Source organism: Mixophyes fleayi, chromosome 6, assembly GCF_038048845.1.
Source record: "Mixophyes fleayi isolate aMixFle1 chromosome 6, aMixFle1.hap1, whole genome shotgun sequence".
Lineage (NCBI taxonomy): Eukaryota > Metazoa > Chordata > Amphibia > Anura > Limnodynastidae > Mixophyes > Mixophyes fleayi.
The window spans coordinates 219291541-219316286 of record NC_134407.1 but is presented as its reverse complement, the minus strand read 5'-3'; the positions used below and the strand labels follow the sequence as shown (position 1 = coordinate 219316286).

Below are 24746 nucleotides of genomic sequence, written 5' to 3'. Positions count from 1 at the left end.
TTTCCACATCTCCAAGAACATTCACCAAGGTCCTTATAGTTCTCATGTCGGCACTCGGAGAGTGGTTTTGTGGCCGTTTCTGGGCGATATCCTAATTTCGGCAAAGTCAGAGCAAGCGGCCTTGGAGGTTACATCCCAAGTAATCCAGTTTCTGCAAAGGCAGAAATATGACACCGTCACAACAGCTTGTATTTCTAGGAGTACAAATAAATACAGGAACGGGCAAGGTCTGTCTCTCTCAAGGAAGGTTGGACAAAATCCAGTCCTTGGCGCACCAAATTCAGATTCAACCTCGTGTTTCAGCGTGAACATGTCTTCGCTTCCTAGGAATGTTTTCCTCAACAATAGGAACTTTTCCGTGGGCAAGATGGCATATGAGGGAGATCTTCAGGCAAACCTCTTTGCACAATGGGATCGTACAGTTGGGTCTCTAGATTCCAAAATCAACATCTCAAGATCTGCGAGACAGTCCTTACACTGGTGGCAGCTCACAGGCCTGAGAAAACAAGGTGTGACTCTCTCGATACCAGACTGGTGTGTCCACAGATGCCAGTTCAATAGGTTGGAGTGCTCACAAGCACGGCATGGTCACGCAGGGTGCCTGGTGAGACGAAGACTGACTTCTCCAGGGGAACATCTTGGAGATGAGAGCAGTCTGGCGGGCAGTCCAGTACTTCCAGTCTTATCTGCGAACCAAACATCTGCGACTGTTCTCAGACAACAGGACTGTGGAAGCGTGTATAAACAAGCAGGGCTGTACCAAAAGCAGAGCAATGCTGACTGAAATAGCCACACTAATGACATGGGCAGAGACGAACCTGAGATCTCTCTCAGCCCACCATGTGGCAGTCAAAGACAACGTGGTGGCGGACTATTTGAGCAGACACTGAGTCCACCCAGGAGGATGGGAGTTGCACGAAGAGGTCTTTCAACTCATACGACACAGGCTTGAAATGCCAGAAATAGACCTAATGGCCTCACGAAGCAATGCCAAGGTACTCTTCTACTCCCATCACAGAGACAACAGGGCCCTAGGGATAGATGCCCTATCAATGCAGTGGAACTTCGAACTGGGGTACGTGTTTCCTCCCTTTCCAGTCATCCCCCAGGTACTCAGAAAAATAAAGATAGAGAAGGTGGAGGTGATGGCAGTCCTTCCGGCGTGGCCATAGCGGCTTTGGTTCACAGTAGCTTGGAGAATGTTGCTGGAACATCCATGGCAGTTGCCGGTCAGTCCAGACCTCATACATCAAGGTCCGGTTCTACATCCAAATCCAGACTCCCTCGGTTTGATGATGTGGAGACTGAGCGGCAATTACTGAAATCCAAAGGTGTTTCAGCTGAGGTAATAGACATTCTAATTCAGGCCAGGTAAAAAAATTCCTCTATAATCTATTGCAGATTTTGGAAAAGATTTATTTGTTGGGCATGGGACATGACGAAGGATCCCATGTCTGCCAGTGTGCCGGATGTGTTCGAGTTTCTCAAAGATGGTTTTGTTAAAGGACTAGCACCCGCTACATTAAAGGTGCAAGTATCTGTTCTTAGCATCCTTCTTGATATCGAGCTGTCATCTCAAGGTCTTGTCTTCCAGTTTTTTCAGGCACTGAAGAGGTTACGACTGAGACTGAAACCATTCTTAGCTCCTTGGGACCTTAATATTGTATTGGACGCCTTAACAGCTTATCTTTTTGAACCTTTGCAAGACATTTCTCAGGTGCCTCACTCTGAAGGTGCTCTTTCTGGTTAGAATCACTTCGGCTCGTTGAATAAGGGACATACATTTGTTATGGTGTGAAGATCCCTTCCTGAATATCTATGAAGACGAATCCGGATTATCTACCCAAGGTTGTATCTTCCTTCCACATCAATCAAGAATTGATTCTGCCATCTCTCTACCCTCATCCCACTAATAGTGACAAAACATGTCTCCATACTCTAGATGTGAGAGTTATATCTACTTACATTATCAAGACAAAAAATCTTAGGAAGACAAAGCAACTATTTGTACGTCCTGAAGGTCCTCACAAAGGACATGCCCCATCCAAATCCACATTAGCAAAGTGGATCTGAGAAGTGATTGCACAGGCCTACAGGGGGAAAGGGCGTGAAGTACCAAGGATACTGAAGGCGCATTCAACTAGGGCAGTAGCGACCTTCTGAGCACATAGAACCCGGGATAGGCAACCGACATCTGTAAGACAGCTGGATGGTCGTCGAAGCACACCTTTTCTAAGCATTATCTTCTTGACATTTTAGTCTCTAAGGAGAGACAGTTTGAGAGATTCTCCAGCAAACGCTGTAAATACATTTTTCTGTTTGACCGTATTAAGGTGTTGATTTTATTGCCCTCCCGACTATTGTACTGCTTTGGTATGACCAATTGTAAGGGCTGCCATGGAGTAAGGAAAGGAAAATTGAGAATTGTACTTACCGTTAATTTCCTTTCCTTGACATACTCCATGGCAGCCCTATATTTTCCCACCTTTGTTCTGATAGTTATGTTATAGGACTGCTTGGGAAGTTACAAGACACTGAGGAAGAGGAGGGGCTTCCTTGTATAGGGCCCAGGTGGGGCAAAATCTTTTCTGTCTACACTAGCTGATCAGGGTATTAACCCATTGTAAGGGCTGCCATGGAGTATGTAGAGGAAAGGAAATTAACGGTGAGTATAATTCGCAATTTGCTTCGCTAAATCTAAAGGACACTTCTTCCCCAATATCCTTCTCAACCTCTCTGCTACCTTCAATACCATTGATATTCACTTCTTTTGCAAACTCTTAGATCTATAGGCCTATGTAACACTGTCTTCTCCTGGCTTTCCTCTTGCCTCATAATCTTCTCCTTTTAAGTCTGTACACGACTCCACAACCCTCCTCTTCCCTTTCCTGTCCCCAAGGTTCCCTTCTTGGCCCCCTGCTCTTCTCCCAGTACACCTCGCCCCTTGACGTCCTCATCCACTCCTTCAATACCACCTCTGTGGTGATGATACCCAAATTTATCTTTCAACCCCTGTCCTCTGCCCTTTCCTTATATCTAATGTCTCCCGTTATCTCTTGATTATCTGATCTTGGATCTTTTTTTTTAAATTCAATATTTTGAAACTGAACTAATCTCCTCCCCCCTTTACAGGGCTCAACAACCTTCTCTATTTCTGTGAATAATACTACCCTCCTTTTTGTCCTTCAAGTTTGTTGCCCTGGGGTCATTCTAGACTCCTCCCTCTCCTTCAAACCTCACATTTTGTCCCTCTCAAAATCCTGCTACTTCCACCAGAATATATCCAAGATACGGCCCTGCTACTTCCATCACCAGAATATATCCAAGATACGGCCCTGCTACTTCCATCACCAGAATATATCCAAGATACGGCCCTGCTACTTCCATCACCAGAATATATCCAAGATACTGCCCTTCCTCACCACGGAAGCCACCAAAATTTTTATTCACTCGTAATCTCTTGCCTTGACTGCTGTAATCATTTCTCTCACCTACAGGATGTGAAAGTAATAATATGCTTGCTATAGTGTAGCTATTTTTGTATTCACGCAGCCATATTATACTGTATGATGCTGTATAGGATATTGTTTAAATGTGTGCATAACATTGCCAAGAGCTCTATTTGTGTGAGGACCAAAGAGAATGCGTATAAGCTACTTTATAGGTGGTATTTGGTTCCCACCCGTCTAAAAGCTATATTTCATGACCCTTCCAGTTATTGCTGGAGATCTTGTGGTCGAGGGCTCGTTTTTACATATTTGGTGGTCATGCCCCAAGATGGTCAGATTCTGGCAACAGGTACATAATCTAATCTTTAGAGTTATTTGTTGCAAATTCCTCCATGTCCTTCCTATTCACTCCTGCACAGACCAATACCTGACACTGATAAGCATGAAACAGCAATAGTGAGCCATATTCTTAACGCTGCCAAGTGTGCGATAGCGGCAAGTTGGAAATAATACAGTTCGGCAGACCTACCACTGTGAGCATATCACGAGTATATTTAATGACCGATCTAATAAATTCTGAAATATCTGGCAACCTTGACTTGCTTCTTGCAGAGTAGAACAGTCAAGTATCTCTTGAAACAGATACAGACACCATAGATTAAGTACCAAATCGCATACTAAATATCTGTTATCCGCTAAGACACTAGGTTGAGCTTCCATCCTTCCTCTTCCTCCGTCCTCTTTTATCCTTTCCTTCCCTCCCCCCCCCCCCCTCATTCCTGCCCTTTTTAGCCTCTCTTCTCTCCCAAACTGTTTTTCCTCCCCCTTCCTCGTTCCCTCCCACCATTTTCAATGTCATTGTTTTATTTTACTATAACAAAGTTCTTAATAACCTTATATACCGACTGTCTGATTTATGTCCTAACCTGTATGCTGTTAAAACTTGAAAAACTTTCTAATAAGATGTTTTTAATAAAAAAAAAATAGTGTACATAACGAAAGAAATGTCTGGCAGTTTACAGACAGGAAAACACAACAGATACAAAAGCGGATCTTATACCATATATACGGAATCGTTCTTCTCTAAAGAGCTTCCACCAAGAAAAAATGTATTCAAGTTAATAATATTCAGTGTGACAAAATCATATCCTGTTCTTGATTTTAATATGTTAATAAGTAATTTAGGTGTGGCATTATTCTCTGTATGCGCTTGACAGCCCTGACCTGCGTGTCGGATAAGGGATGTCTTTTTTGCTGAATAAACATTCATATCATTTTGTTCCAAGACTATTTCAAGAATATCTTATTAAACACTAACTCTCACCATGCCCCTTCTTAAGTCTATCCTGAATGCTGCTGTTCCGCCTTATTTTTCCCGACACTCTATCTTTATTATCGCTATATGTCCCCCTTCACCCGTCGCTACATTGGCACCCCATGGCCTACAAAATTAAATTTAAACTCTGCTTCAAAGCTCTCAATCTATCCTCATCTCCTACCTACACTCCTTGCCGCCCCCTCTGGTCTTCCACTGACCGCAGCCTCACTACTTTACAGATCATCTCTTTCCACTCCCAGAACCAGGACTGCTCACCAGCTGTGGAACTATCTCCCACACCTCCATCAGGTTATCCTTTGCTCTCAAAGGCCTCTAGCTTCCCCTTAAGACTCATTTCTTTTTTCAGGCCTTTCATCCTTCCTCCTATATTTCACCCCCATTCCCCCAGTTGATACCATCCTATTTTTGTCTCTCCCTTTCCTTTAGGATGTAAGCTCTCATGAGCAGGGCCCTCTTTCCTTGTGTCCTCCTTCTAATATTCCATCAGTCTCTGTACCCTAGCACTGTTTTCTTAAGCTTAGGCCTACCTCACACTGGTCACTACCATCACTCTCTGTCCTGTAAAACAATTTTATCTACATTACCATGTTACCTGTATATTCAATCATCCAGTATGTCTGGTCTTTTGTATTGTATTCTTTATGTATCATGTACTGTGTTATTGATCACTCCTTTCTGTATATGTCATGTATAGCGCTGCAGACCTTTTGTGGCGCCTTATAAACGTTTACAGAATGTATCCTGATAAAGAAATAGAATATCCAGATATTGATTTAGCATTATTCATTTATTGCAATAGAGCGTGCAATCACCAAAGATAGTACAGCTGAACAGAATGCCACAGTGCTGGTAGCTTCCACGAAAGAACCTTTGGCTGGGGTAGCTATAAGAGACACACCATGTGTGGTCAAGCCTCTTAGTCCTGAGAGGACTGGTAGTGATGTACCCGTTGAAGTCAACGGATTGGAGAAAGTAGAATAGTGTTGTGCAGTCAACAAATCAAGTTTTCTTAAAAACACAAGCAGGGAAATCCAAAATAAAACTTTGCTTGTGCCAAGGTTTGGTAGAACTGAGGGACTTTATAAAGGCTAGAAACCGGTGAGATAAATTGTTCTGCTTATCTTTACTTGGTGACCATATAAACACCAAGCATTTCTCTGTGCAACACATCTTAAGGGTGTAGTGCCAAAATGTGGAAGCATCTCTCTTCAGAAGGTGATATTATATAGAAAAATAGAAAATTCCACCAGTGATGCACACTATTATGGAGATTACATTAACCCTATCACTACAAGTGCTATTATTAAAGCAGCAAACCTTTAATTGCCTTCTCACTGTTGATCTGCCTTGTATCTTTGTGTACATTTTGCCCTGTGCTATTATTTGCCTTGTTTCCCTGTGTGCATATTACCTTGCAGTGCCTGTGATTCTCCTGGGGTGCTGCTGTTCGGCCTTTCCTTTATTAGGGGTTAACTAGCACTGCTAGTTAATCATCCACACCTGTCTGTGGCCTATGTATGCCTGCCTTTTCCAGATTACTTTGATTGACGTTCCTAGCCTGCTCATGTGTCTCTGTTCCTGGATTGCCTGCATGTTTCTGGCTGCTATTGCAAACTGGTTTCAGTTATTTGCTGCATTTCTTTATTATTTACCTGTTGTTTGCCAAGATCTGGAAATCCATTGTTCCATTCAGCCTGAACTGTTTACTTTACCTTCCCTGGACTACACTTTTCTGCAATAAACAGTTTAAAATGTTTATATCATGTGTCTGACTCCATGGCTGTAATTAAGGAATTGGTTTTGTACAGAACTATAACAGAATGACCAGCCAAAAAGAAAGCCTTGGAGTCATGTGGAAAAACCCTGCTTCAGATTTCTCCTGGAACTCTCATTGCAATTGATTTAATTTCATTTGTTTTTCCCCTGCAAACATGTCTGCTCTACAAATGACTGAACAGCCTTTGCTACAGTGTCTATAAACTGACAATTCTGTTACGCTCTCAGCTGGCTCAATTTTCTGCTATACTTTTGGACCCACTCAGGAGACTATCAGAATCTGTTTCTCTGAAATCCAATTCCGTTGATTTGCTTTAGCCAACTCTGTCTGCTGCTGAATCTGTGCTGCCAGCACCTCTTAATAGTACTATGACAAATTTGCATTTAACAACTACAGTGTAAAAAATGCCCGGTTCACAGGTGGTCCATGCCCCCATCTGACCGAAGCAGAACGGCGGCGCAGAATAACCAAACTGTGTCTCTACTGTACCAGACCACGACAGCCTACCAAACCATTTTCTGTTATTTCCTCTTTGCATTCTAGATTTGTTTACACTTCACCTGCTCTGCTCCCTGGGATGAGACCCAATCTGACAACCCCAGTTACCAGCTCTGAGGCGCCAGCTCCAGCCGCCTGTCCCGAGGCGCCAGCTCCAGCCGCCTGTCCCGAGGCGCCAGCCTCTGTCTCCTGTTCCGAAGCTCCATCATCTGCCTCCAGCTCTGCACCCGAGTCTCCTGCCGCAGGCTCTGCACCCGAGTCTCCTGCCGCAGGCTCTGCACCCGAGTCTCCTGCCGCAGGCTCTGCACCCGAGTCTCCTGCCGCAGGCTCTGCACCCGAGTCTCCTGCCGCAGGCTCTGCACCCGAGTCTCCTGCCGCAGGCTCTGCACCCGAGTCTCCTGCCGCAGGCTCTGCACCCGAGTCTCCTGCCGCAGGCTCTGCACCCGAGTCTCCTGCCGCAGCTTCTGCACCCGAGTCTCCTGCCCCCGTGCTGCCCAGGTCCGAGTCTTCAGCCGCTGCCTCCAGTTCCGAGTCATAAGCTGCTGTCTTTGTTCCTGAGCTACAGTCTGCTCCAGAGGGGGCGCTGCCCTTACAGGCTGCTCCAGAGGGGGCGCTGCCCTTACAGGCTGCTCCAGAGGGGGCGCTGCCCTTACAGGCTGCTCCAGAGGGGGCGCTGCCCTTACAGGCTGCTCCAGAGAAGGCCCTGTTCCTCCAGTCTGCTCCAGAAAGGGCCCTGTCCCATGCGGTTCAGCCCGAGTTGCCACTCTATGCGATTCAGCCCGAATTGCCACTTGGTGCTGTCTGCTCTGCGGCTCCTCACAGTGCTGTCTGCTCTGTGGCTCCTCGCAGTGCTGTCCAGTCCGAGTGGTGTGCTCAGTCTGGGCAATCCGTCCAATGTGCCCAGCTTACTGTCCCAGTGGGGGACTCATGCTCTGCCGTTCCAGTCGGGGACTCATGCTCTGCCGTCCCAGTCTGGGACTTATGCTCTGCCATCACAGTGAGGGATTCTCCAGAGATTGCTGCTCAAGTTGAGGACTCCCGAGTTTCCTAGTGAGCCAGAATGCCCAGATGCCTCTTCCAAGTCATCAGATCCTCCTCCAGTCTTCTTTGATGGAGACATCAAACAGTTTATTTCGGTTCTTCAGCTTTCCATGAAACAGTTTCAAGACTCTCCAGATTACTTTTCCAACCAATTTAACCAAGTGGGTTCTATAATCATGAGTTTTAGAGGGGAGCCACAGACCTGGGCCTTCTCCCTTCTAAATTCCGATAACCCCATTTTCCATAATACCATGGACTTTGTTAATGCTGTGTGCAAGAAGTATTCTCCATCACCAGTTGAGTTTCCTGGTCATAGTCTTTCTGTTTTCATTCCGGCCTGTGTTTCAGCTCCTATGCTTATCCACAAATCATTGATGTCCGTTGCTTCCGTTGGTCAACCTATATCATCAAAAAATAAAAAAAACAGTCACAAACAACAAACCTTGGTTACCGGCTTCATGGGCATTTCACCATCTTCTCATAAAATGAACAGTCCTGTTCTGACTCTAGAATGGGACTCAGACTCTGAAATTGATACTTATAGAGACTTGGTTGATGAACTTGACAATTCTTTTTGTGCTTTCGAAGAATTGGGTTTTGTCTGCACTCCATTGGAGAAGGACTCAATTATGTCTCCTAGAAATCCCGCAAGAGGAGTAAGCAGAAGAGAAAGTCCTGAAAGAGACTTTTTATGGAGCGTCTGGAATCCGCTCCTGTAAGGGGAAGATAATGTCATGAGCTGCCTTGTATCTTTGTGTGCATTTTGCCCTGTGTTATTATTTGCCTTGTTTCCCTGTGTGCATATTACCCTGCAGTGCCTGTGATTCTCCTGGGGTGCTGTTCGGCCTTTCCTTCTATCAGGGGTTAACTAGCACTGCTAGTTAATCATCCACACCTGTCTGTGGCCTATGTATGCCTGCCTTTTCCAGAATACTTTGCTGGTCATTGACGTTCCTAGCCTGCTCATGTATCTCTGTTTCTGGATTGCCTGCATGTTTCTGCCTGCTATTGCAAACTGGTTTCAGTTATTTGCTGCATTTCATTATTATTTACCTGTTGTTTGCCAAGATCTGGAAATCCATTGTTCCATTCAGCCTGAACTGTTTAGTTTATTTTGCCTTCCCTGGACTATACTTTTCTGCAATAAACAGTTTAAAATGTTTATATCACGTGTCTGGCTCCATGGCAGTAATTAAGGAATTGGTTTTGTACAGAACCATAACACTCACATGTTAACCCAGGGGTTTCCCACTTTGGATCTTAGTGGGTCAACTATGCATTGGGGCATTATTTCCAACAATTTATATAGACCATTAGTCAATTACAGTAATGTGTTAAATTTACCCATGTTAAATTTACCCATGTTCCAACAAGCTGAAACGCAGCTTATAAAATCCAACCAGGTAACTGGATCTTTGTCAAAGGTACGTCTGAACTTCACCTTTCCACACCATTGGGAAGGTCTCTTCCAAGTGCTAATGATAACCACCAGAACTGTAAGGGTTACAGAAAAGAAATCTTGGTTGAATGCTTTCCATTCCCATCTGACATTTTCCTAATAAACGGATCCCCTGCACCTGCTACTACTGAATTATGATGAAAAGCAAATGGCTTTAGACTGAGGCAAGATGACTGTTCTGGAACAGGTTTAATGTTTTAATTTTTTCCATGTTTTACAGAAACGTCTTTTTGCATGGAATAGATTTTTGCTGTTTTATTGTCCTGCATTGAATCTAAGCCTGTTTTCAAACCCTCTATCTACTAACTTGATTTGGATATAAGACACCCTAATATTGTACCCAGGGTGAGATTAAAGTGAGACATACTGTTCTTGACTGTTACACTTCTGTCACTACTGTGCACTCTATATATTTGTCATCTCACCATCTGGTGTATTAGACTTGACCCTGTTACTTAGTCCCACAACACTGGTGGAGGAGCAACTCTAATTAGATGGTCAGCAAGAGGTACCACATGAGAGTTCCATGACCAGTGGTGAAGTCTTCTGTAGTAAAAGATGTGTCCCTTCCTATTTGGCTATTCCCAGACCATGGTATCTTAACTGAAGACTCAGCCAAGCCTCTCAGGAAAGTAGTGTATCAGGTTGTGTATAACTTCCTTCCTTGGGTACAGCTATGTAGGTGCTTCCGGAAATTTGGGTCTGATCTACAAGGAGGCTTTGGAACTGCAAGTTTAGCCTTCAGAATCATATCACTGTCTGATTAGAAGGGATGAAGACAGCCCGAAGTAAGGGAGTGAGGACCTGAATTTAAGAATGGAGCATAAGGGGGCTTAAAACAGACCCAGGTTATGAGACCAAACCTAGAATTACAAATATTAGCTTTGTTGAGTAACCTATAAATTGATCTTCAATCTCTATGGAATTACTTTATGCTATTGAGTTAGACTGGAAGACTGGCTGCAATGGATGCATCTTACATGAGCATTCAAGAATTTGTGCTATTCCTTCTGATTCTTGTATTATTCCCCATAAGATAGATTTTACTGCATGTATTTAGACCTGTGTACTACCATGTTATTACCATTGTCATGCTGAAACAGAAAAGGGCCTTCCCCAAACTATTTTCACAAAGTTGGATGCACAAAATTCTCTAAAATGTTATTGTATGCTGTAGCATTAACATTTAACAATAACCCCTTCACTAGAACTAAGGGGCCAGGCCAAACCATCAAGAACAGCCCCAAACCATTATTCCTCCTCCATCCAGCTTTATAGCTGGCAGTATGTATTCGGTTAGGAATAGTTCTCCTGGCATCTTCCTAACCCAGATTCGTCCGTCAGACTGCCAGATGGTGACGTGTGATTTCTCATGTCAGAAAATGCATTTCTACTGCTCCATAATGTAATTTCAACGTGCTTTACACCACTCCACTTGATGTTTGACATTGTCACAGGATGGACATTAACTCTTATATTCTGGTGTGAGATTACAATAATTGACAGACAACTATTTTAAAAAGGATAATACAATTGTCTAAAATAAGATACCTATAAAATGAAAGGTACTTAGCTGCAAAATACAATTTGATTGTTGAGCATTGTCTTGATCTGCGGAGTCCAGTTGCTTGAAAGCACTTAGTTTATGCAGAATAATTTACTAGACACCACTTTCTCCATAGTTCTGCTTGTTGGATGTTCGCTGCCTGTGTAACTTCTGAATATAACCCCCCCCCCCCCTCTTTTTACTAACAGTGACCTTTGCATGAATGTTATCTACAGAACAGACTTGCATGAGTCACTTAAAATCCTTTACATCACATTCCACTCTCTGACTTATGCAGGCTATTGCATACTTGCCACCTTTTCCTTGTTGGCTTCAGGGAGATCCCAGGGAAGGTGGACATGCAAGGGTGGGGCTTGACGAATTGTCATTTGGGCCCCGCCCCTAAATGATTGTCACAATTTTGGCCAATTACAGTAGGACGCCGGCAAAGATGACACGATATTTGCGTCATTCCACCACTTATCTATGGTGGGGGCTCCCGGGAGGTTGCCCTGCTTTCCGGGGAGGTCTCCTAGAAATGCGGGAGTCTCCAGGACATCCCGGGAAAGTAGGCAACTATGCGTTAAAGAAAAGCAGCTAATGAATCTCTAGAGACTGAAGTGTCTTTTACATTTCTGTCTCCATTACTGAAGTCATGTTGTCTTACCTGTCAGTCTATGATTAAATCTTGGTCTCCATGAAAATGGCCACCTCTATAGGCATCAATACCTGGACATAGGACACAATTTCTGAACTGTGTCATCATGCCACAGACGGCGAAACCAACCACGTCTTGTACTGGCTCAGCATCAGGGAGAATGCCAGACTCTTCAGGGAGTGAGGGAGATCACCCCTATTTCAGGGAGTCTCCCTGACATTTAGGGAGAGTTGGCAAGTATGGGCTATTGGTAGTTTACCCCTAAAGGCAAAGCTTTAACTGTTTTTCTTAATAAGCTTGTCCAGGAATTATTGGTATAGCAACATACAGAAGTATTTCATCTGAAATTGGTGAATGGATACAAATCCAACAATTTGAATAGTTTCCTATTTTAGCAAATCAAAAATATATGTCTATAAGAGCATTATGCCAGTCATTTTCTAAGTATTTATGTAGCTCGCTCTTTCCTCTGTTCCATGATTTGTGGGACCCAAACCACAGGGCACACAATTCACTTCCAGGCCATCAATCAGCAATAGGAAACCACCTGTGGGAAAAGAATTAGACAGGATTATCAGTTCCTACTAGTAACACTAAATATGTATCACCTAGACCTGAAGCTACTATTTCTCATATCTTCTTTTTCTTTTCTGTCCCTACTGGTGTCACCCATAGTTTGCATCCTGTCTAATATTCACTGGTTTTCATTATTACATAAACTCAATCAGGTACCACTAACAAATGTCCTAATATTTTTCCCTTCCCCACATGATTAAGGATCAAAGTGACACAATATTCCTCCAATTCATTCAATGTAATTAATTCTTCCCAGGAGCAATGTTCTATCACCTCTGGTACAAAGTGAATATTTAGTTTCTAAACTTGTTATCCCTGTTGGTACTTTGTACATGGGGTCTGGAGTGTCCCAATCTGGGTCTATCACCCATAAGGGGTCTTTGAACTCTTGTCCTTCATGAGCCTAATTCCAATATAATTCTAAGTAGTTGAAAATTGTGCTGCTCCTGACAGCACTAAATCACAGGGTCGGCTATCTCATTAGGGTTCCGCTGCTTTGGATAATGTTATATCCCTAATAATACATCACCTACTTGTATTAAGTATATTATTGGATAATAGAATATCTACGTAGAAAAAGGTAAAAAATCTGTTGCTTTTATTATATAAATATATATATATTAGTTTGACCGTTATGTTTGATCGTAAGAGCTCTATTAGGAGCTATCAGATCACACTGCCTAAATAGTTAGAAAAGTGCCAATCTTGTATACCAACCCACTTTCCTTTAAACAGGTATATCATTTGTACCTGATCATAATAGATGTTAACATATTATTTAGAACACCATGGACTAGATTTACTAAGCTGCGGGTTTGCAAAAGTGGGGATGTTGCCAATAGCAACCAATCAGATTCTAGCTATCATTTTGTAGAAGGTACTTAATAAATGAAAGGTAGAATCTGATTGGTTGCTATAGGCAACACCCCACTTTTTCAAACCCGCAGCTTAGTAAATCTGGCCCCATGTCTATTAATTAAAATAGAGGCGCGTAGGATGTAATATGATGTAACTCTGCTCAGAGCGTCCGACTGATGCTGCCATCTTTCTGAATGAATATAAAGACTTGTGCCACTTCTTTTTTTTTTTAACTGAAATTTTATTGGTTTTTACAAGGCACAAAGGTAAATAACAATGTCATTGGATGCATAGAACGTTGAACAGTGTTAAAAAGATAAAGGTCAACAACACAATGTCAGAAGGCAAATGTAGACTATAAAGAGAGGAAATGAACCTCAGTATACGAAGGGATATCCATATGCTGTGTTTTTCAGGGGAGGACATACAATGGGGAGGTTGGAGGGGGGGGGGGTTGCGTAGGCTGAGAGTAGAGGGATGATGACAGACAGCGAATAGTCTCTAATGTGGTGAAAGTTTAGTAGGTGGGAATATGTTGTGGCAAAGGGGAGTTGTTCCATAGTGATCGGTCTATGGTGACCCGGAAAGCAGTGGGGGTGTCATGAAGCGTAGTTATTTTGCTCTCCATACGATACGTGGCCCACACGCTCAGAAAAGTATTATTGATAGTGGGTGGAGGGATGTTTTTCCAGTTGGCGGCTATAAGGCATGTTGCCGTATTTACTATATGTCTGATCAATTTTTGTGAGTGGCGGGAGATATCCGGGATTGGTAGCAGTATGTATAGTACGGAGGCAGACATGCTAACGTCATTAATGGATAGTATAAGAGAGTGGACTTCTTGCCAGTAACAACATATTTTTGGGCATGTCCACCATATATGCAGCAGGGTGCCTCGCTGACCACAGGCCCGCCAACAGAGATCCGAGGAGTTGGGGAAAACTGAGTGAATGCAGGAGGGGACCCAGTACCATCTATAGAAAATGTAGTGGGCATTCTCTTTTACTCTAACTGATATAGATTAAGTGAAAGGAAAAAGGGCGCTTCTTTAAATTAATGAAATGTGTACAAGTGTATAAAATCATTTGAAACGGCAGCCAAGGACAAATAGGACCAATGTGCAAGTGCAAATAAAAGAAAAATGTTGTCCGGCGCTCAGAAACAAACAGAATTTAAAAATCACTGTGTCAGCATAAACATAAAGGAGAATTTTGTGCACAATATAGCACACCCTGAATGTAAATTTGTATCACTAGCTTAGGGACTCACCTACAGGAGATGCCTTGACGTCCGGCAGGTGAGCTTAACCCCAATATAGCTATATTGTGCACAAAATTCTCCTTTATGTTTATGCTGACACAGTGATTTTTAAATTCTGTTTGTTTCTGAGCGCCGGACATTTTTCTTTTATTTGCACCTGATATAGATTAAGCCTAATTTTAGACCATTCCTTGATGTCCAGAACCTCCTCTGCGTCCCACTCCCACATCAATTCGAGGGGGTCTTTTGGAGGCTGATTATGTTGAATCAAGTTTTGGTAGATAGTTGAGATAAGGCCTTTGGTCTGCAAGGAACCACAACAGAGAGTTTCCAGAGGTGAGCGTTGCTTAGTCGCTAAAGAGAGCTTCAGAGAATTAAAGTAGTGTCGAAGTTGGAGATATTGATAAAATATCTGGTTGGGAAGCTGTATGTGGCACTAAAGGCAGCAAATGTTGGGAAATTGTGCATGGGGGCTAGATCTCGCATAAATAGGTTGCGTCGCGTCCAGTGTCTGAAGAGTCAGTGTTCCTAACCTAAGGGGAACGCATGTGTTTCAAAGTGGGGCGAGCATCGAGTAGCTGGAGAGTAATTGGGTACGTGTAGCCACATCCCATATAGAGAGGGAGAATATGACCATAGGAATGTGATACTGTAGATTGTCTTAGTTCTCTGGTTTGTCCATAGGAGGGAATATGGGGAGAAAAAAAGGACAATAAGTCTGATGGTATGTGTGTCCACACTTCTTGATGTGGCGGAGAATGCCAAGCCACACATTGGGAAAGGTGAGTAGTTAGGTAATATTTCCGTAGGTGAGGGGCTCCCAGCCCTCCTGATGTCTGGTGTTTATGAAGAATTTGCATTCAAATTCTAGATTTTCGCCCGGCTAAAATGATTACTGTCAATGCTTGCTGTGAGTTCCTAAGAACGTGGGTGGGGACATGGATGGGAAGATTGTGTGAGCTGGGATGTATGAATGGAATTACTCAAAATCCATTACCAGAGCTGGGTGTGTATTCTTTGCAGACTGAATGGGATGGTCCTGGTGTAACTCTATTTAATCATTGTGACAGGATGGACCGCCTATGCCACCCTGTCTGTTGTTGCTGGGAACCGGCTGGGCTTACTTTGCCACCATTCCCTTTCGTTATCGCAAATGCGCCCTCTTGCCGCAGTAGGAGGGGCTTACAATGCTGCCACCACTGAGCTCCTTTATGGCGCTCAGAACCACGTTCCTTCTGGGTAACTGTCACTGCTAGTGTACTTCTGTGCTGGTACACTTGGGATGGTAACTCAGGACCTCTTTCTATGGATCATGGTTGCTGTGGATGGATCCTCCCTGGCCTATTACACTAACCAGAGCTGCATGGGTAGCAGGCAGAGCGGTAGTACTGGAAAAGCTTGGGTCCAAACCTCAGAATCAGCCGGAGAACAGATTAGATTTTAGGGTCTAATCGGCAGGTCACAGGATTACAGCAATATTGAAGAAGTTGTCAAGCAGGGTCTTGAAGCAGAGTGATGTTTATTGCTCAAGTGTCCTAACAAGGACAATTCCACTGATTTAAGGTATCAGTGGTCAGGTCAGATGGAACATCAGAATGATACATTACATGCTCACACAGCCAGGGGGGCAGGGGGGGGGGGTGCCCCCCAGATGCAATATTCCACATTTGTACCCGCGGCCGCATCTGATGAGATCAGATGCGGCTGCGTCAGCGCACAGGTGGCCGCATCACATGACAGGCGATGCATTCCGTGTCATGTGATGCAGCCTTCTGTGTGCCCCCCGGGCCTCCCTCTCCCAGCCCGCGCCTGCACACAGCTCACCTTTTATACAGTTCTGACATAACTCCTAGCAGAAGTAAGCCAGCCCCTTGGACCTAGCTGGCTCCAACCCGTCTATAATATTCCCTCAGATCTCAGGATGTAATCTAGTATTGCATCTAACACAATTTAACTTCCACATCCCCCCTTCAGATGTTCTGTCTCCATTGTTTAGAGTTCCTGTCTGTCAAACAGATCCTGCACCCAGGTAACAGCCCCCCTGTTGTGCATTCAAGTGTTGGTCACTCACATTGAATAGACTTAATTAGCCTTAATGAGGACAAATCCTCTACACTACACAACAGACTTACAAATGCTTATCAGAAATCAAATATATACCTTAGACATGAATGCATTTCCTCGCACTAACATATACAAAAGGCTTTTAAAACAAAGACTTATTGTATCCGGTATACATCAGAAACAAGGTATTTCCTTTAGCAAGGATAAACAGAAAAAACAACTTGTCTACCCTGGTCTCAGAGATAACAATATCCTATCTCACAATATACACAATATCAAAAATAAGTGCCCTGCGCTTTTTGCTTTGAATACATTTTTACCAAAAGTTATTTAATAGTGATCCAGTCACATATATATACACATCCATATATATATATATATATATATGTATATATTACACACACATATTATTCTGAGTTCTAGTCACCCCTCTGATGGAAAGTGAGTGTGACTCTTATTTTGGGAGGAGTGTTGAATTCCTTGTGACAGTTCGAGCAATGGATGGGGAGAGTCATGCTCCGGGTTCCATGAGGAGGTTCGTTGTTAGGAGGAGAACTGTCACACTCTTCTGCGGTGACGAATTCCATGCGCTCCTCAGAGGGACAGGGGTGGGCGACTGTCACATGCTACGAGCTCCGGGGAGGGATATCATGTGCCCCGGGTACGATGACTGTCACATGCTCAGAGGGGGGTGGGGATTGGCACTTGCTCAGTGATGAGACAATCACACACTCATTGGGAGAAAGTAATGCTATCAGAGGGTGAGATCCTGATTGCTCCCACATGTTCCCTAGCCCATCAGCTTTTCTCTCAGAAATCAGCCACTGTCCATCAGCTTTCCTATCACATGCCACCCAATCCCTCAAGCTTTTTATCATATGCTTCCCCCCCATGCTCACCAGATTTTCTCACAAAAGTTACCCCCTGTCCATCAGCTTTCCTATCACATGCCACCCTCTTCCCACCAGTTTTTAACTCAATTGCCCACTGCCCACCGCCCACCACCTTTTCTCATGCTCCCTACCCACCTGTTTTTCCTCTCACATGCCATTCCGTTTAACAACTTTTTTCTCATGTCATCCCCTGTCCACCAGCTTTTCTATCACAAGCCTCTCTGTCCTCTCCGACCCAATTATATACTGAGCCACTCATCACATTGCCCCAGGCTGTATTGTGCTCTTCACTACACCCCCTTATACTCAGTGTGTCCCCATCACACCCTGTCACTGCTCATCCCCCAGTGTGTGACACTCACAGACACCCTTCTCTCTCCCTGCCCTCTTCTACTGGGAGACATCTCCCCTCCAGCACCCAGCTGTGTCATCCTATGTATCTCAGTGCGGGGGGAGGGGGACCATAAATGTTACTGGGCGCAGCCATTGTGGTGTGGTCTTGTTATATCAGAGGGAAATAACTTGGATGTCATTGATCCCTCAGGATAGAGTGAAGAGGTGAATGTACTTTAGGACGTATATCAGTACAGAACAAGTAATGTCTTACAGCTGATGACTGACAGATATGTGACAGTAATTTTCCTCTCCTCCACTCAGGAGGTAACAGGCAGCCTAGTCCCAAGTAACAATCAGCAGCTGCATCTAAGAGATATTGTGGTAGTCACAGTAATTCCTACTGTATAATCCTCATAATACTTATATCCTCCTCATTCATCACCTATTTTATTTTACCTGTGTTATGTTTATCGTTATATCTCATTATATCTATGTAGGTACATAACCTGCCAGTCACTGCGTCCTCTCACCCGGAAGATGTTACCTGACATCCGGTCCGTGCGTTCCACCAACTTCCTGACTGTGCGTTCCACCGACTTCCGGTCTGTGCGTTCCAAATTAACGTCGCTGTGTTCTACATACCGGAAGTGTTCGGTCATCTATCGCAACTTCCGGGTGACCTTAGAGTAGGAGGAGTCAGAGAGGTGACTGCTGTGTCCGCACCAGGTAATTATGTTATTATTATTATACATTATTATACAGGGGGAGCAGCCTCTGGTGTCCTGTGAGTATAATACGTGTGAGCTGACTGGGGCCCTGTTATTATAACACAGTTTGAGGTGTAATTAGTGTAATACAGGTGCAGCAGCCTCTGGGGTCCTGATATAATACATTTACAGCAGAATTTGATCTCATACCCCACCTGGGTGCTCCAGAGTGATACCAGTGTGACCTGTGTATAGTGATCAGTGGATTATTGGTGACCTCTGTATAGTGATCAGTGGATTATAGGTGACCTGTGTATAGTGATCAGTGGATTATTGGTGACCTGTGTATAGTGATCAGTGGATTATTGGTGACCTGTGTATAGTGATCAGGGGATTATTGGTGACCTGTGTATAGTGATCAGTGGATTATTGGTGACCTGTGTATAGTGATCAGTGGATTATTGGTGACCTGTGTATAGTGATCAGTGGATTATTGGTGACCTGTGTATAGTGATCAGTGGATTATTGGTACCTGTGTATAGTGATCAGTGGATTATTGGTGACCTCTGTATAGTGATCAGTGGATTATAGGTGACCTGTGTATAGTGATCAGTGGATTATTGGTGACCTGTGTATAGTGATCAGTGGATTATTGGTGACCTGTGTATAGTGATCAGTGGATTATTGGTGATCTGTGTATAGTGATCAGTGGATTATTGGTGACCTGTGTATAGTGATCAGGGGATTATTGGTGACCTGTGTATAGTGATCAGGGGATTATTGGTGACCTGTGTATAGTGATCAGTGGATTATTGGTGACCTGTGTATAGTGATCAGTGGATTATTGGTGACCTGTGTATAGTGATCAGTGGATTATAGGTGACCTCTGTATAGTGATCAGTGGATTATAGGTGACCTCTGTATAGTGATCAGTGGATTATTGGTGACCTGTGTATAGTGATCAGTGGATTATTGGTGACCTGTGTATAGTGATCAGTGTTCTCAGAGTCGCTCTCTCTCCGTGTCTGTGCTTCTCTATGTGTCTCTCTCTCTGCTTCTTTTTGTGTGCGCATGTCAATCTCTTTCTGTGTTTCTCTTCCAGACATGTTCAGATAAAGATTAAGCCAGCCAGGACCACATCTCCTCTAGATAGCCCAACTTATGCTTTCCCCATATGTATGTCTGTATGTATGGGGTAATATATCTTTCAAAGAGCTGTAGCCACCTTGGGGGAAGCAGAAGGGGAAAGGTCAGAGTAGGAGAGAGAGAAAAGCAGAGGTGCGGGTACAGAGACTTTTGGGACCCAAACAGAATGGGCGTGAAGAGGATAATGATGATCAGTCATTTGACTGATGGGTATTAAATCTCATCCTGGAGGTCATCTACCTGCTGACTGGAGAGATGAGATATTGTGTGACATCCTTTATAGAAACTTACAACTTACCTCTCCTGCAGCAAAAAAAACACTTTTTGCACAATTAACCCCTAAAAACTCTGAATTGGCATTTTTTTCATTTAAAAAAAGATCATTCTGCTGCTGACTGGAGAGGTGACTGCTGGGAATGGGACATTATACAGTAATACCAGGGAATGTGTCTGGATGATGAATGTATCATTGTGTGTGTCAGGGTCCTATAAGGTGTGAGGATGTCACTGTCTATTTCTCCATGCAGGAGTGGAAGTATTTAGTAGGACACAAGGCTCTGTACAAGGACGTGATGATGGAGAATCACCAAACCCTCATGTCATGGGGTAAGAGTAGACTATTATTTATTGTATAGGAGAAAGCATTTTTGATGGCCACTTAGATACACACAGTAAATTTACATCAAAACAATGTATTCAGTTACAATGTGTCTCCTACAGATGGATCCAGTAACAGAAATACCCCAGAGAGATGTCTCCGTCCACTTTTTTCACAGGATTGTAAAGAGGAAAATCATATTATCCCACAAGACTATCGGGTAAATAGGGTTTAGGGTCTCACCAAATAGCAAAGTGACTTTTCACTGTGATCTGTTCGGCAGCTGTGTGTGTCTTATACACTGATATTCTTCTGGTTAATCTCAAATAATTTAATCAAACCTTATCAAAGTAGTATTTTATTGCTTTGTGGGTAATTTAGGGTGATAACGTGGCTGATATTAAGGCAGAAGATATAAAGGGAGAAGAAGAGACGTATGTGAGGGGTGATCAACAGGAAATCCCTACAGATATCCGAACAGGTGAGTACTACATCAATCTCTTATTCTGCATCCTCTTCTGTCTGTACAAACTAATGAGGAAAAGTATCTGCTCAGTGGGGGAGTCAGGAGCCATCAGCCCCTATTAGACTTCTGTTCTCCTCACATCATATGATTGTGAGCTACCAGTCTCCTCCCGCCACACTCTGGTGATTCCTATATATCAGTACAAGGGAAGTCACCATAGTGATTCAATAGCTGAATGAGACCCTGTGTGACATTATCCATTTTCCTCCCTGTGCACTAATAGTAGTAATAATATTTATATATGTGGTTCTCAGTAATGATCACATTCTTTAAATTGTATTTGATCCAAGCTGTATACTAGCACTACAACCACCTATGTTATTACATGTAAAATGGGTTATGGGTGTGTGATTTATCTTGAAGCTGTGAGATCACAGGTTATTTGCACCTATCCTGACACTACAGCATACTTAACAGGATTTTTTCGGATCATGAGTAAAGTTAGTAAGAGGAAACACCATCTTACTGCCCAGAACAGGCGGAGGATATTGGTGAATTCTTCTCAAACTCCAAGCTGAGGCTTCTTACTAGCAGACTAATCTGAAACTAGGGATGAGCGCACTCGGATTTATGAAATCCGAGCCCACCCGAACGTTGCGGATCCGAGTCGGATCCGAGACAGATCCGGGTATTGGCGCCAAATTCAAAAGTGAAACTGAGGCTCTGACTCATAATCCCGTTGTCGGATCTCGCGATACTCGGATCCTATAAATTCCCCGCTAGTCGCCGCCATCTTCACTCGGGCATTGATCAGGGTAGAGGGAGGGTGTGTTAGGTGGTCCTCTGTGCTGTTTAGTTCTGTGCTGTGCTGTGCTGTGCTGTGCTGTGCTGTGCTGTGCTGTGCTGTGTTCTGCAGTATCAGTCCAGTGGTGCTGTGTGCTGTGCTCTGTCCTTCTGAGGTCAGTGGTGCTGCTGGGTCCTGTGCTGTGTCCTGTTCAGTCCAGTGGTGCTGTGTCCTGTGCTCTGTGCTTCTAAGGGCATAGTTATTTCCCCAATATTCCCCTGTGTTTAAAAAAATAAAAAAAAGTTTTTTTAAAAAATACCAAAAACTACTTTAATTTTTTTTAATTACCACAAAATTTGCACAACCAATCCTGCAGTATAAGCCCATTGATACTGCAATATTACCAAGTTCACACATTCAGCAGTAAAAGTCCAGTGGTACTGCAATATTACAAAGTTTACACATTCTGCAGTATCAGTCCAGTGGTGCTGTGTCCTGTGCTCTGTCCTGCTGAGTTCCGTAGTGCTGCTGGGTCCTGTGCCGTGTCCTGTTCAGTCCAGTGGTGCTGTGTCCTGTGCTCTGTGCTTCTAAGGGCATAGTTATTTCCCCACTATTCCCAAGTTTTTTAAAAATAAAAAAAAAGTAAAAAAAAATAAAAAATTTAAAAAAAAAAAAATATATATAATAATTATAACCAAATTTGCAAAACCAATCCAGCATTATAAGTCCATTGGTACTGCAATATTACCAAGTTCACACATTCTGCAGTATCAGTCCAGTGGTGCTGTGTCCTGTGCTCTGTCCTGCTGAGTTCCGTAGTGCTGCTGGGTCCTGTGCCGTGTCCTGTTCAGTCCAGTGGTGCTGTGTCCTGTGCTCTGTGCTTCTAAGGGCATAGTTATTTCCCCACTATTCCCAAGTTTTTTAAAAATAAAAAAAAAGTAAAAAAAAAATAAAAAATTAAAAAAAAAAAAAATATATAATAATTATAACCAAATTTGCAAAACAAATCCAGCAGTATAAGTCCATTGGTACTGCAATATTACCAAGTTCACACATTCTGCAGTATCTTGTGCTACATATAATGGAGACCAAAAATTTGGAGGATAAAGTAGGGAAAGATCAAGACCCACTTCCTCCTAATGCTGAAGCTGCTGCCACTAGTCATGACATAGACGATGAAATGCCATCAACGTCGTCTTCCAAGCCCGATGCCCAATCTCGTAGTACCGGGCATGTAAAATCCAAAAAGCCCAAGTTAAGAAAAAGTAGCAAAAAGAGAAACTTTAAATCATCTGAGGAGAAACGTAAAGTTGCCAATATGCCATTTACGACACGGAGTGGCAAGGAACGGCTTAGGCCCTGGCCCGTGTTCATGACTAGTGTTTCAGCTTCACCCACGGATCTTAGCCCTCCTCCTCCTCCCCCCCCCCTACAAAAAATTGAAGAGAGTTATGCTGTCAGCAACAAAACAGCAAACAACTCTGCCTTCTAAAGAGAAATTATCACAAATCCCCAAGGCGAGTCCAAGGGTGTTGGTGGTTGTCAAGCCTGACCTTCCCATCACTGTACGGGAAGAGGTGGCTCAGGAGGAGGCTATTGATGATGTAGCTGGCGCTGTAGAGGAACTTGATGATGAGGATGGTGATGTGGTTATTGTAAATGAGGCACCAGGGGGGGAAACAGCTGATGTCCATGGGATGAAAAAGCCCATCGTCATGCCTGGTCAGAAGACCAAAAAATGCACCTCTTCGGTCTGGAGTTATTTTTATCCAAATCCAGACAACCAATGTATGGCCATATGTAGCTTATGTAAAGCTCAAATAAGCAGGGGTAAGGATCTTGCCCACCTAGGAACATCCTCCCTTATACGTCACCTGAATAACCTTCATAGTTCAGTGGTTAGTTCAGGAACTGGGGCTAGGACCCTCATCGGTACAGGGACACCTAAATCCCGTGGTCCAGTTGGATACACACCAGCAACACCCTCCTCGTCAACTTCCTCCACAATCTCCATCAGATTCAGTCCTGCAGCCCAAGTCAGCAGCCAGACTGAGTCCTCCTCAATACGGGATTCATCCGAGGAATCCTGCAGCGGTACGCCTACTACTGCCACTGCTGCTGTTGCTGCTGTTAGTCGGTCATCTTCCCAGAGGGGAAGTCGTAAGACCGCTAAGTCTTTCACAAAACAATTGACCGTCCAACAGTCGTTTGCCATGACCACCAAATACGATAGTAGTCACCCTATTGCAAAGCGTATAACTGCGGCTGTAACTGCAATGTTGGTGTTAGACGTGCGCCCGGTGTCCGCCATCAGTGGAGTGGGATTTAGAGGGTTGATGGAGGTATTGTGTCCCCGGTACCAAATCCCCTCGAGATTCCACTTCACTAGGCAGGCGATACCAAAAATGTACAGAGAAATACGATCAAGTGTCCTCAGTGCTCTTAAAAATGCGGTTGTACCCACTGTCCACTTAACCACGGACATGTGGACAAGTGGTTCTGGGCAAACGAAGGACTATATGACTGTGACAGCCCACTGGGTAGATGCATCCCCTTCCGCAGCAACAGCTGCATCAGTAGCAGCATCTACAAAATGGCTGCTCATGCAAAGGCAGGCAACATTGTGCATTACAGGCTTTAATAAGAGGCACAACGCTGACAACATATTAGAGAAAATGAGGGAAATTATCTCCCAGTGGCTTACCCCACTTAGACTCTCATGGGGATTTGTGGTGTCAGACAATGCCAGTAACATTGTGCGGGCATTAAATATGGGCAATTTCCAGCACGTCCCATGTTTTGCCCACACCATTAATTTGGTGGTGCAGCATTACCTCAAGAGTGACAGGGGTGTGCAGGAGATGCTTGCGGTGGCCCGCAAAATTGCTGGACACTTTCGGCATTCAGCCAGTGCCTACCGCAGACTAGAGGCACATCAAAAAAGCTTGAACCTGCCCTGCCATCACCTCAAACAAGAGGTTGTGACGCGCTGGAACTCCACCCTCTATATGCTGCAGAGGATGGAGGAGCAGCAAAAGGCCATTCAGGCCTACACAGCCACCTACGACATAGGCAAAGGAGTGGGGATGCGCCTCAGTCAAGCGCAGTGGAGACTGATTTCCGTGTTGTGCAAGGTTCTGCAGCCATTTGAACTTGCCACACGAGAAGTCAGTTCCGACACTGCCAGCTTGAGTCAGGTCATTCCCCTGATCAGGCTGTTGCAGAAGCAGCTGGAGAAAGTGAGGGAGGAGCTGGTAAGCCATTGCGATTACACCAAGCATGTAGCTCTTG

The 24746-nt window shown here is 44.0% G+C and overlaps 2 protein-coding genes across 3 annotated transcripts in view; one reads left to right on the top strand and one right to left on the bottom strand.

Annotated features, from left to right (window-relative positions):
* LOC142159791 (uncharacterized) overlaps positions 1-24746 on the bottom strand; it is a 1176369-nt gene that overhangs the window by 519945 nt on the left and 631678 nt on the right. The window lies entirely within an intron of this gene.
* The window catches only part of LOC142160022 (uncharacterized), a 74027-nt gene continuing 67713 nt past the window's right edge, over positions 18433-24746 (top strand). Inside the window, exons 1-4 of the mRNA XM_075214942.1 lie at positions 18433-18480; positions 20135-20213; positions 20328-20425; positions 20587-20686. Of these exons, the coding sequence (XP_075071043.1) occupies positions 20180-20213; positions 20328-20425; positions 20587-20686 (232 nt within the window). The 5' untranslated portion in view covers positions 18433-18480; positions 20135-20179. The remainder of the gene's footprint in view (positions 18481-20134; positions 20214-20327; positions 20426-20586; positions 20687-24746) is intronic.